This window comes from Salvia miltiorrhiza, chromosome 1 (assembly GCF_028751815.1).
Source record: "Salvia miltiorrhiza cultivar Shanhuang (shh) chromosome 1, IMPLAD_Smil_shh, whole genome shotgun sequence".
Taxonomy (NCBI): domain Eukaryota; kingdom Viridiplantae; phylum Streptophyta; class Magnoliopsida; order Lamiales; family Lamiaceae; genus Salvia; species Salvia miltiorrhiza.
This window is the reverse complement of record NC_080387.1, coordinates 63,980,717-63,993,693: the sequence shown is the minus strand read 5'-3', so window position 1 is coordinate 63,993,693 and position 12,977 is coordinate 63,980,717. Positions and strand designations below refer to the sequence as shown.

The 12,977-nt window shown below is 37.3% G+C and overlaps 2 protein-coding genes across 3 annotated transcripts; one reads left to right on the top strand and one right to left on the bottom strand.

Annotated features, from left to right (window-relative positions):
* The first annotated feature begins 3,320 nt into the window (after positions 1-3,320).
* LOC131004685 (uncharacterized) lies at positions 3,321-4,626 on the top strand. Its single transcript, XM_057931399.1, has 3 exons — positions 3,321-3,680; positions 3,743-3,916; positions 4,240-4,626. Exons 1-3 carry the CDS (start codon positions 3,535-3,537, stop codon positions 4,481-4,483), a joined length of 564 nt encoding a protein of 187 aa, XP_057787382.1. The 5' UTR covers positions 3,321-3,534; the 3' UTR covers positions 4,484-4,626.
* Positions 4,578-11,886, bottom strand: LOC131004309 (plasma membrane ATPase 4). 2 transcript variants are annotated; one of them, XM_057930965.1, is made up of 16 exons: positions 11,566-11,886; positions 9,028-9,147; positions 8,698-8,934; positions 7,825-8,586; positions 7,606-7,728; positions 7,398-7,502; positions 7,156-7,300; positions 6,877-7,041; positions 6,528-6,766; positions 6,406-6,438; positions 6,229-6,310; positions 5,958-6,118; positions 5,666-5,839; positions 5,399-5,581; positions 5,117-5,298; positions 4,578-5,039 (listed from the first exon to the last, which is right to left on the bottom strand). In XM_057930965.1, the coding sequence occupies exons 1-16, from the start codon at positions 11,620-11,622 to the stop codon at positions 4,943-4,945; spliced, it is 2,865 nt and encodes a 954-aa protein (XP_057786948.1). In that variant the 5' UTR covers positions 11,623-11,886; the 3' UTR covers positions 4,578-4,942. The 2 variants fall into 2 exon arrangements, with proteins under 2 accessions (XP_057786948.1, XP_057786945.1); XM_057930962.1 differs by having other exon boundaries at positions 4,578-5,298.
* Between the last annotated feature and the right edge of the window lie 1,091 nt (positions 11,887-12,977).

Sequence of the window (12,977 nt, the reverse complement as noted above, 5' to 3'; positions counted from 1 at the left end):
AAATTAAACTAAACCAATTAAATGAAATTGAAATAAAGTCACCACAAGTATAACACAATGTCTTCTGCCTAAATGTGATGCTAGCTGCAATTCCCAAAGTCAAAAGGCAAAACTAAAAATTAAGTCTAGGAATTAAAATATATCGTGTAGTGGTTGAAGTCAAAACAAAATAAAACCTAAACTTAAAGTATATATGTGTGCGGCTGTTTGGATAAGCAAATATATAGGGAATTCAATCCCTAAAGTTGCCGCCTCCCTAATTAGTAATCAGCATGGGTTTCGGCCGCTTTACAAAATATTAAACCCAAAATAATTTAAAATATGTGTTTTGGACATAATTAAAATTAAAACAATTGTCTTCAGCCCAACCTCAATCTTCTCTTCAAAATCCACCAACTTCGTTTCAAATTCACGCCTTTCTCGATCTTTCTTGAACCACGAGCTTCCAACCACGCTCCATGCAATTCCTGCGACAAAACACCAACAAACTTGGGCAATATCAAAGCAAGATCTACGAAAAACGACACGAAAATAGATAACTAAATCACACACATCAATGGTACAAACAAACCGTGGTTTGGGTGGCCAACAGAGAAATCCCTGTTTTCGACCCAATTCCGCCAAACTCCAGATTTCAGCCGGAAACCTAGTTCTGCTGAATGAATTGGGAGCCGAGATCTGGTCTACCGTCCTAAATTCAACCTCTAACGCCACTGCGGTGCTCCACGATGACTGGAATCTGGTTCTCAGTGATCTGATATCCGGAGAAATTTTGTGGCAGAGTATCGATAATCCGGTGCACACGTGGCTGCCTAGCGCAAAAATCGCCTATGATAAGATCACGAAAAGGAAGCAGCTCTTAACTTCGTGGAAAAAACGAGGAGGATCCTGCGATGAGGTTGTTTTCGCTCGACCTCGATCTGAATGGGAGTTAGTATCTCATAAAATGGAATAGGAATGAGCAGTATTGGACTAGTCGGGCTTGGAATGGCCATATTTTCAGCTTAGTTCCTGAAATGAGACTGAATTACATCTATAATTTTAGCTTTGTTGATAATGCTAATGAGACCTACTTCACATATTCTTTGTATAATCTTGTTGTTATATCGCATTTCATTATAGATGTGTCGGGGCAGATTAAGCAGCAATCATGGGTTAACGATGATTGGAACTTGTCCTGGACTCAGCCGAGGGAGCAATGTCCGGTTCATGACTTTTGTGGGGGGTTTGGTAGCTGCTAGAATGCATTGTCGTTCTGTAGTTGCTTGCTGGGGTTTAGGGTTAGGAACGAGAGCGATATGGATTTGAATGATTACTCCAATGGTTGTGTGAGGGAGGTGAGCTTACAGTGTGAGAGTAATGGTGGGTCCCACTTTTAAATTATATATAGAAATAATAATGGTTGGCTAACGGTGGTTATCCACTGTTTGGTCAGAGGGGCCTAATTGCATGATTATTTTGAGCTCAGGGGTTTAGTTGCACACACAGAGAGTAAGGAGGGTTATACGCTATAAGGGCTACAACTTAAAGGGTCTAATGGCACCTTTTCCCTATAATAAAATATTAATTTTAACTGAATATATTTAAATTGAATATTAAAAAGTAAAAAATAAAAAAGAAATCACAATTATAAAAATAGATTTTGTGAATAAGCAAAAAGAAGTTAAAAAATGAAAATAAAAATTAATTTTAAAATAGATTTACTCAAAAAAGATGAAAGGCAAGAGATATTTTTTTTTTAAATTTTAATCTTTAAATAAATATAACTTTTACATTTTAAATCAAATATTTATATAAAATATATCAAATTAAAGCTCTTATCGTGATCTTTAATTTGATATGCATATAAAATATTTTATAATTAGTCGAATTTCACAAATTTTAAAAGAAATAAAATAAAAAATAAAAAGATAAAGAAAATAAAAATAAAAATAAAGATAAGAAACATACAAAAGTAAGATAAAACGTAGATCTTAAACCACGAAAATATCACAAGGTAAAGATACCAGAGCACGAAGAAAAGAATTCTCACTCTGAGGTGAAAGGCGCAGATCAGAGCTCCTGTATAAGATGACAAAGTCTGTTATGCCTAAACACGTGGCGATCAATAATTTACACTTCTCAAATACGCTGGCAGAGGACCGTTGGAAGAAGATTAGGCCATGTCACCCATTCACACCAATTATGTGAAGGACTTGAAAAGACGAAGTGCCACCTATCGTAAAGATGCACAAATATTAAAGGACAAAACTACTCCACGAAGACAGAGCATAAAAGACGATTTTACTCTTCGCTTTGTAAATTCAATAAATAGTATTCAAATTTCATTGTACACTCAAACTGGTCATTTAAAATATACCGAATTGCTTGAAATTTAAATTATACTTTATAATTCTTGTTATTAGCTTTTTTTTTTTCCCGCAAATTTACAACATTTTTCTTAGTTCGACGTCTTCCACATCCTCGTTCATATACATGTCAGTTGTAATTGATTTTATTAAAGATTTGATGTTGAGCCTAAAACTCAACTCAACAATTATTTTAACTATAACTATTACTAGTATCTTGCATCACACAAATGACAAATCTAACTGAAATGTGAAATGAGATTAATTATGATTTCCTTACAATAATATACTCTCTCCGTCCCGTTTCAAATGATCCAAAAAAATTAGACACGAAAATTAATGAATGTGTGATAAAAATGTAAAGTGGTGGTGGGACCATCCAAAAAATAGTGTTAAATATTTCTAAATTTAAGTTGAGTCATTTGAAGTGGGACAGAGGGAGTATTATCTTATTATGTAAAGAAAATAGCCAAAACATAAATTCTCTTGTGTGAACGTCCGCACGGTGCGGCTCACTCACATATTCTAATAAAATTTTATACATTTACAAGTGTCTTATTTATATGAAAAAAAAATCTTATTAAAATGTGTGAGTAACGTGTATCATATGAACGTCTGCACAGGAGATCTTTTCTAATCATAAAATTATCATCACTAGTCATTGATACAATTAGAAACTTTTAACGTTTTACTTAATTTGTGGTTTAGTTAACTGATAAACCCTAAATCCTAATAAATTAGAAAAAAATATTTTTAAACACGGTTTAATGAGATTGCCCAGATACAAAAAATATGAGAAAATGGAAGATGGTTAGGTTAAGCATAGCACACTAGTCATTGGAATGTATAGCGTCCTATATCTTTCGAGATTTCACGTTTTGTTTTTTTTAATCGTAAATAGATTAGATTCTGTTTGGTACTTCCATAGGACTGAAGTTATTTAAATTAGAAATAAAGGATGACACATATCTCGAATAATTGGTGTGCTTACCATCGTAAAAAATAAAAATAAAAAGAATCAATTTATTTGGCCTTGGTATAGAGTATTCTTGAATTTATTTCCTGAAATTGTGAATCCACGTGTCAGCATCCATGATCATGAGTTAGCAAGTCCTCACATTGAAGAGCCCAAAAATATCAAGAAATCCTGAGAGTCGACCAGAAAAGAAAATAGTGGTTAACAAAAATGTCAGTTGCTTTAATCGACACCAGCTTCGTCTCCAACCCTTTGACACTCTCGTTCAGACACAGAAGCATCCCAGCTGGCGCAAAACGCGTTTCCATATCCTGCCGGCACGCCCCAGAAGGAGACCGCAGCAATGATTCCACAAGGTAGTACTAATTGCACCCACTTAATTTGAGTTTCTGCCATCTTGAATGCGGATACGTTGCAGGAAAAGTGAGAATCAGCTGGCGAAGCTGGCTTTGGCTGCGATGGCGGTTGGGGTAATCACACTGGGATCTGTTGATCCGGCCGCCGCCGCCAAGACTGGCGGCAGGGTTGGTGGCCAAGCTTTCCGCCCATCGGCGCCGCGGGCTTCCGCCCCAAGACCCAACAACAATTCAAGGTATAATCTTTTTTGCTGCTATCAATTAATTTTGTTTGGACTTAAGTTTGTGTGAGTGAATTGTGGATAGCTGTTTTTCAAATTTTCACCATCTATATCTCCCAATTTGATACTTGGCAGAGGTATTTCATTGTATTTTTTAGAGTGGTATGTATGAAATAAGAAACTGAACATGGTAATTGATAGTAGTGAAATTTGGAAAATTTAGTTATAATCACACAATAGCAACCAAGAGTCTATGGAGTGACAAGTTAATTTGGTTAGTTTTAGTCTCCCTTTCCTTTATCCTGGTTGTTTTATAGTAATGTCCATTAACGGTGCAGGACGAATATATACATCAATCCGCCAGTGGCCCCTCCTCTAGTGGGTGGATATGGGTATGGCTTTGGTGTGCCATATTATGGCGGATGGGGGTGGTCTCCCTTCTCATTTTTCGCCCCAGCGCCAGGCGTTGCTGTTGGGGTTGGAGGTGGATTCGACCTTTTTCTTCTCTTCATTCTTCTTGGAGCTGTTTCAGCCTTTGTCAGGAGATTCTTCAGACCAAGACAAGACGATGATCAATACTAAAAAACCTCAGTAACATGCATGTGCTTTCACATTTTGGTGTTGTATATATACTACTTCACAATCACAGTATTGCATCAACACCAAGAAGCAAAACTTTTCTGAGTAACAATTTAAATAAAGAAACTTTTGGTTTTTCTTCACAATCACGTACATCTTTGAGTGAAGAGTCATTATAGATTAACTAGGAAAAAGATGAAAGCAGATGGAAAAATACAAGATTCGGGCTCCTGAAAACTGTGTAACAGGGAGATGTCATCGTACTCAATAAAGAGCCAAAGATCAGCCCATTCTAGGGCAGCTTGACTGACATTACATTAAGAAACAATAAACACAAGAAATAACGAGGAATTTGGCATGTCACTGTCTTGTTCCTCTTAAGAACAGTTTTATCTAAAAGGTATTAGTCTGTTCTTCGAATATATGCTCTCGTCCCAGAACAGCTCCTCGTTAGGCTTTTGTTTAGACGGTGTAATGTTGCTGGATCGTCTCAATGTCGAGCCCCTTGAGCTTCACAACAGACTCGACGTGCCCCTTGAGTGTGTGCAGCTCCCGTAGCCTGTGGAATTATGGCCTACAAGTTTTAGCTCATTTTCAACCAAAGGAATAATACATTGAACTAAGTTGAGTTTGTACCTTGCAATCTCCGCTCTCCTCTTGGCCTGTTCTGCGATTTCTGACAATTCACGGTAGCTGCTCTTCTCGTTGAAAATGTTGTTAGCTTCTGGCGTTTGAAGGCCATGCAGAGTCCTCTGAGCAAGAGCCCATTGTGCTTCTCTCTCCTCTTTTCCGTAATCTTTCTTGGTTGTGAAAGCAGTCTGATTTGAAGAGAGAAAGATTGAATTTTATCAACCTTTTACAACGAAAGGGAAAAACAAGTAATCAGACAATTGCTTTTACAAGAAATGTTGTGAATACCTTGTTGTCATACAGATTCTGCCACGCCTTTCCACTCAAGATGTAACGGATGGCGAACTTCATCAAGTCGAGGGGCAGATAAAAGACGATGCTGTAAATCCAGATAACACCAGCCCATCCCCAACCACAGCCTTGAATTCTTGCAAAACCCCAGTTGGCATACACAGCTATCAGAGTCGCAACCTGGAAACAAAGAAAAGTTTTTAAAGGAAAAAGGAACATATAGCTCTTTTAGTGATTCCCATTAGAAAGGATGGCGTATTTTACCAGTTGAGCAATCATGAAAGCAGTCAGGAGCAGAAGTCCAGGGCGTTCCACGAATGACCAGCTGCGAGACCTGGTCACAAAGATTAGGGCTTGGCTAACAATACTCACTTGCAAGTATAGAACAGCCATCATTTCATCCTCGCTGTCTCTGATACTTCTAACTCCAAATTTGTCCTGCAAATTAGTTTAGGAGACGAGTAATCAGACGGGGTTATGGTAGCAGTATATTCATAAAGAGAAATTAAAATAACACAGTATGCAATAGAAGCTATGTGCCCTGGTGGATACTTACGGAGAAAAAGTCGGTTTCATGGATCAGCCAGAAGAAAATAACAGTCATCAGAGCAAGATAGCCTCCAAGAACTACACCAGTGGCGAAAATCTCTTTCAACTTCCAGCTATCAGGCAATGGAGATGGCTTCACTCTATCCTTAGAGATGGTCATAATTGTACCTAAATCAAAGGGAATCATATATTGATTTCTCACCACAAAAATTGAAAATATGAATAGTGGGAAAGTTAAGCATCGATACAACATTAAAACTAAATGGACTGAATCTTACCATCATTCAGAATGGCAATGATCAAAACCATGAAGGGGGAGAAATCAAACTTCCAAATCAATGCAATAAACATGAAGCCAAACTGCAAAGAAAGAAATAATAACAGGGCATCAATCTCTGAAAATAATGAAAGCAAAATAACTTTTTTCTTGTTTTGAAGTAGCACAATCAACTTACCACAATACGGATGGTGATAGACACTGCATATATCTGGCAAAGAGAAAACGTAAACCCTTAATCACAGCTTAACTTAAAAGGTGAAACAAAAAGTTAAGACAATATATGGAAAATAAACTCACTGTATAGTTCTTCATTCTCTGGAATATAGCTCTGCTAGTCAACACTGCACTAATGATAACGCTAAGCCCAGGTTCAGTGAGAACAATGTCAGAAGCGCCTCTTGCAGCGTCAGTAGCGTCAGCAACAGCAATTCCAATATCTGCCTTCTTCAGAGCAGGGGCATCGTTGACACCATCACCAGTCATTCCAACAATGTGCTTCCTCTCCTGCAGTTTCTTCACGATTTCATATTTGTGCTCTGCATGGCAACAAGAAAGAAAGTGAATTTCCATCCCAATTGAAAATAATAGATAACTTAGATACAATATGACGTAAAGGATAAAGATAAATGAGAAAAAAAAACCCCACCTGGAAACACCCCAGCAAAACCATCTGCCTTCTCAATCAGTTCTTCAACGGGAAGGCCGGCTATAGACTCATCCTTGTGATTACCAAGTAAAGAAGCAGATGGGTACATATTTACTCCCATACCAAGCCTACGGCCAGTCTCCTTACCAATGGCAAGTTGGTCACCTAGAATTTAAAAAAAAAAAAAACATAAAAATGAATAAGGCGTGATTATAGGTTGAAGTTGAACTGAGAACAGTCATTAGTTTGAAGGCTACCAATTCATGATGACGAACTTACCAGTAATCATTTTGACATTGACACCGAGGTTTAGAGCTCTGCGGATGGTCTCAGCACTGTCATGTCTGGGAGGATCGAAAAGAGATAAGAGTCCAATAAATTGCCATGGACCACCTGGGGAATCCTTCGATTTCTCTGGTACTTCCTGAAAACATGAGACATTTGTTGAGAAACCAAGAGTCTTGAGAGGGTTGAAACATAAATGGAGGAAAAGGAAAGTCTGAACTCTATTGGTAACGGACCTGTCTGGCAACAGCCAAAGACCGGAGCCCACGCTCGGCAAATTTATCGATAACACTATGAACTTTTTTCTTTAAGTCTTCTCTGCAGTTGCATAGAGTCAAAATCTGATAGAAGGGAAGAAGAAAATAAAAGAGCAATTAGTACTGTCTAAACATTATTTACAAGTTTTTTGAGCAGTAACAAATAATGATGAATTATCAAGCAGACCTGCTCAGGGGCTCCCTTGCTAGCTCTGTGCCAGTTCCCTTCAGAGTCAATGTACGTCAAAGCAGTCCTTTTATCCACAGGGTTGAAAGGAAAGAAGTGAACCTCTTTGATACCAGCTCTTGCCTAATAATCAAGTTCATATAAAATAAGAAATCTTTATTCATTATGACACTGTAGTGTATATAAGTCATAATGAACAAACAAAGAAATTTAGATTACCTCTTTTGGATCAGCAAGCGTACCAACAATGGCAGCATCAATAGCATCTTGGTTTTCAGTTCTGGACGCCCTTGCAGCAAGGAGTAGCACATGCTCAGGATCCACACCCTTTGCAAATACCTCAATCAAGGATTTATCAACAGTCAATTTATTTAGGGTCAAAGTTCCAGTCTTATCACTACACAAGACATCCATTCCAGCCATTTCCTCAATAGCAGTCATTCTCTTGGTGATAGCTCCCTGCTGGGATAGCCTGTGGGATCCAATAGCCATGGTGACAGACAAGACAGTGGGCATAGCAATGGGAATGCCTCCGATCAAAAGAACAAGGAGGTTATCTATTCCTTTTCTGTATGGCCTGTGCTGAATTGGGTACATCACTATTACCTCGGCAGCCATACCAACGGCGATGGAGCAAATACAGAAGTTACCAATTGCAGTGAGCACTTTCTGGAAGTGTCCCACCTGGTTGGTGCTGTCCACAAGATGTGCCGCCTTTCCAAAGAAAGTGTGAACACCAGTTGCAATGACTACTGCTTCTAGTTCACCTTGTTTGCAAGTCGAGCCAGAGAAAACTTCATCATACGCGTTCTTGGTCACAGGCAAGGATTCTCCTGTGAGAGCAGATTGGTCAATCTTTAAAGGATCACCTTCAAGAAGACGAGCATCAGCAGGGACAATATCTCCCAGCTTAATGCTGATAATGTCTCCAGGTACAAGAATAGCAGCTTCCTGCTCACTCCATCGACCATCCCTGAGAACCTGTTTTTAAGCAGAGCATTGTGATTAATCACAATAAACCCTTACTTAACTTATTGACAAGACTACTATTGTTCATGTATAGTATAGACATAGCTGTTGCAAACATTATACCTTTGTTTTAGGAGCAAGACCAGCCATAAGGGCTGCAGCAGCATTTCCTGCGTTGTTCTCTTCAATGAAACTTATAGTAGAGTTGATAACAAGCAGGCAAACAATACCAACAAAATCTTGCCAATCCGGGGGCTTTCCGCCTCCATTGGCCAGTGCAATGGCCATGATAGCTGCAGCCTCCATCACCCAAGAGAGTGGATTCCACATGAAACCAAGGAACTTGAGAAATTTGCTTTCCTGTATCACAGGACAACACATTATCCATATATTGAAAGCATAATGTTGTCTCATATATTAATTAAATCATCAAAGAGGACACCAATGCTTTACCTTCTTCTCTTCCAACTTGTTAGGGCCGAAAATTTGAAGCCTGTTGGCCCCTTCTTCGGTACTTAGTCCCTCCCTGGTGCATTTCAATTGCTCAAAGACTTCCTCAATTGGGACTTTTTCCTGTTATTTGAAGGAGGGAAAGAGGCCGTTGAGGACATAACTATGAAAAACCATTTTTTGCCAAAATTAAATTCGTGCATTAAATTGATCATGATAGTGTAACAATCAGAGCATATGGATGGCTTCATGTAATTTTGATAATATGGAATAGCTTAATGGCTAATGCATGGGATATATATTGGTTAGAAGCTCTATACTTCTAACTCTATACTTCAAGCTAACTTCAAGTGTTTTTCAAGTAACATCAAAAGTTTAACACCATATAGATGTAAACCTACATCTAGTTGATGATCTTAACAATCATCAACCCCCAATTGTTTTTAATAGTTATTATTTTCAAATTATTTTTAATCAGCTCCACATATTAACTGAAGATCGATCCCACTTGCTATTATCCATCAACATGAAGTACTTATTTGTTGTTTATCTTTAATAGTTCTGTGACTATCCGAACACATTTTCAGTCAAAAAGCTTGATGTTAAAAAATCATAATTTTCCAACAACCCCACAAGAAAAAAACCTTAATGTCAACAACCAACAAAGTGCTGACTTTAATACTTAGCACGGGCACAAGCAACTTCCCAGTTACATATCAACATCATAAACCGAGTTAGTCAGCCACGAAAAGTTCAAACAATTTGAAAATTAAAAAACATTTTAATTGAAAAATATGATTGCACAAAAATCACCTAATCAAATTAAAATTTAAAAAGTAAAACCATGCGCGTGCGCGCACACACCTAGCCCAACTGTCTATTCACATGAAATGGTACAAACAGTCATGTGGGCCCAAGATGCATGGACAATCTAAACTTTGACTTTCCAAGAACGTGAGTATGGCCCACCCAAATCAGCAAAGAATGGCCTTCGTTTCGCAGCCAATGACAGTGCGGTTTAGCGGGTGCCACTTTCAAGTGGGCCCCACCACTCGCCCTCATTAGAGAAATCACGGAGTGGTAAGTCCAAAATATCGGACGAATCTAGGGGTAAAATGTACCAATATAACGTATACTATAATATTTTGAAGATAAATAAACTCATAAAAAATTATAGTAGTACTTATTCGGGGTAGTCAGGAGTCAGGAGGCTACTATTACATGAAAAGAAAGATACCGAGAACCGTTGATTTAAAATAATATAAAAAGTTGCATTTCCCAAAACGCAAAAATCGAAACATGAGGCGTAACGTACCACGGAAAAAGTACCTATACAAATTCCCTATACAAAATATTATTGACACAGCAGTTGACTATTAACCTCATCATTAATCTTCAATTATTCATAAAATTTCTACAAATTATTTCTAAAAGTTTTATTTTTGTGTATAGAAAACATGAAGATTTATAACTATTAGTTGTAAAAAAATTAGTACCCTCACGTCTACAGGTAAAATTAGGATAAAACAAACAATTACAATTTCCAAACATTAAAGCCATAACTTAAGTAAGCCAAACACGCCTAGTGAAGTAGGGATTCTATAAAAGTGGCTTTTCCAATTTTCATAAATAGAGCATTCTTGAGAATTACTCAACTTCTAATACTCAAATATAATATTAGTACAATTCACCCCAAAAAAAAGAAAAATAAATAAATAAATAAATTGTTAGGCCGATAGGGATTGGCCAACTCTTCCAACAGCAACATGTGCTAGCCGAAACCTTTTCACATAAGAATATATTCACATATTCGTTGTTTAGCTCTATCATGCCTAAATTATCGGAAACACAGGCCAAATTTTCCTATTAAATTTCTCTCTCTACCCATGTTAGTGAAATTATTTTAGGATTGTTATTAGCAGATTATGCGGGATACATAAATATATTGATTGACTCATCAAGAACGATATAATCTACACAACTTTGACTGTATGAGAGAGATACTGTCAAAAGTGTGTGTGCGTGAGAGAGAGAGATATGAGAATAAGTACAAATTTGAGACAGAAAAAGTGGAAGAAGCCGAAAACGATGGGATGTGAAGAGTGATGAAAATCATGGCACAGCCTCCATGGGTTGTCTATGAGGAAAAAGTAGTTGGTAATTTCTTGTTTATAAGAGACAGCATGTTTATGTATATACATTCGCATACATATATATATATATATATGTGTGTGTGTGTGTGCAAGATGAAGCAAAGAAATTCTAATCGTCAAAATCTGAGAAACCTTTACAATAGCCGTAAATATCAATCTATTCTATTTCTGCAGAAAGAGAATCGAGTAACTAATAAAACCAAAACAATACTTTATGCAGCAAGAAACGATCCCCATTATCCCCGATTGAGAAAGAAAAAAACTACACGGAGCAGATCTTATTCCAATGAATAAATTAAATCAAACAACAACAAAAAAACAGCTGAATCCCCTTCGATAAAATTGAGAATTATTAGAAATAGAAAAGAAGGAAGAATTGAGTTTATACCAGATCAACAGTCTCATTCTTAATCTCTTCAAGACTGATTGCTTTATCACCACCCATGGTTCCTTCAAAGCACTGGCAAGGATTTCTCCCCCGCTAGATCAGAGAGATGTGAAGAGCGAGAGAGGAAGAGTTCAGTAATTTAATGAACGAGCTCTCATTCCAAGAGAGGAAGATGTAAAGAGAAACTAGAACTCCTCTCTTGGAAGAAGTGCTCTGCCTCTCACCCCCGTTTTATACGTCTACAAATATGATACCCGCCGTATGTCTCGACCCCAACCCCTCCCTCCCCCAAGTGGCCCCCCTCTCTCTCTCTACAATGAGTATTTTCATGTGTATCGAAATAATTGGGTCATTTTTTTATATAAAAAAATTTATACACACACTTATCCCTTGTGTAAATAAAATAAAAATCACTTAATAATATCTGTGCGTATCTACGTATTTTGACGCTATTAACCTTCCGCATAGCTGTATACTTAATTCACTAGCTAATTGCACATTTTAATACACCCGCAAAAATTAATAATCGTTGATTGGCAATGTATTTGAATTCGATTCGTTTTATTTATCAAAAGTCTTAATAAGGGATTAGTGATATCTGTGTGGCAAATTCTATCAAATGCACCTTTCCCACAAGTTTTTTTAAGTCTTAAGATGTATCTTATGCAAATGTTCGTATAAATCCACAAAATAATTACAAGTGTCTTATTAAATTATTTGAGTACTTCGCACAATGCCGTGACGGGAGAAATTTGCGTTTTTTTCCGTCCGTATATGTGTATATACGGTAATACATATAAATGTATACGCAGGGTGGGTGTATGTATAGGCGCATTAACTTGCTCTCTCCTTTTACCGGTGAGTTATCGGTTGCAAAGATGCCTTAGGGCGCCAACCTTTTCACAGACGCCGTCCAAAACGGAGGTCTGTGTGGGTCCACGCAGAGAAAAGCACACTCTTCTACTCTCTTCATCCAACTATATCTGAGACTCTTTCTATTTAAGGCGTTCCATTGTAAGTGAGACTCTTTCCTTTTTTGGTAAAGATTTTACCTTTAAACACATTTTCACTTTTTCACCTACAAACAAAATACACTTTTCTTAATTTTCGTGTCAAAAAAAAAAAGTCTCACGTAAAATGGGACGGAGGGAGTACTTCTCAAGTCTCAACATGGCAGCCATTATTGTAACTGGTTCCTCGATAAACACATGTTCAGAAAAATACATAATCTTTTAGGCTGCGTTTACTTTGATGAATAAATTTATCCATGGAAAATGATGGATAACACAAATTTATGTCTTTAAATGTCTCCTTTATTTTCCAATATTTGACACAAAAAGATATGCTCACCATTTTCCTTCATTATTTTCACTTCAAAGATAGATAATATTATCACACAATGTATAAATTTA

Bases quoted from the DNA above. Each gene is read 5' to 3' on its own strand.
- LOC131004309 (XM_057930962.1), bottom strand. From the start codon at position 11,622: ATGGGTGGTGATAAAGCAATCAGTCTTGAAGAGATTAAGAATGAGACT. The intron at 7,301-7,397 runs GTCCGTTACCAA...TCATGTTTTCAG, and splicing joins CTTTGGCTGTTGCCAGACAG to GAAGTACCAGAGAAATCGAA. The intron at 6,311-6,405 runs GTAAGTTGATTG...CTTTCTTTGCAG, and splicing joins CTATCACCATCCGTATTGTG to TTTGGCTTCATGTTTATTGC.
- LOC131004685 (XM_057931399.1), top strand. From the start codon at position 3,535: ATGTCAGTTGCTTTAATCGACACCAGCTTCGTCTCCAACCCTTTGACA. The intron at 3,681-3,742 runs GTAGTACTAATT...GATACGTTGCAG, and splicing joins CGCAGCAATGATTCCACAAG to GAAAAGTGAGAATCAGCTGG. The intron at 3,917-4,239 runs GTATAATCTTTT...TTAACGGTGCAG, and splicing joins AGACCCAACAACAATTCAAG to GACGAATATATACATCAATC.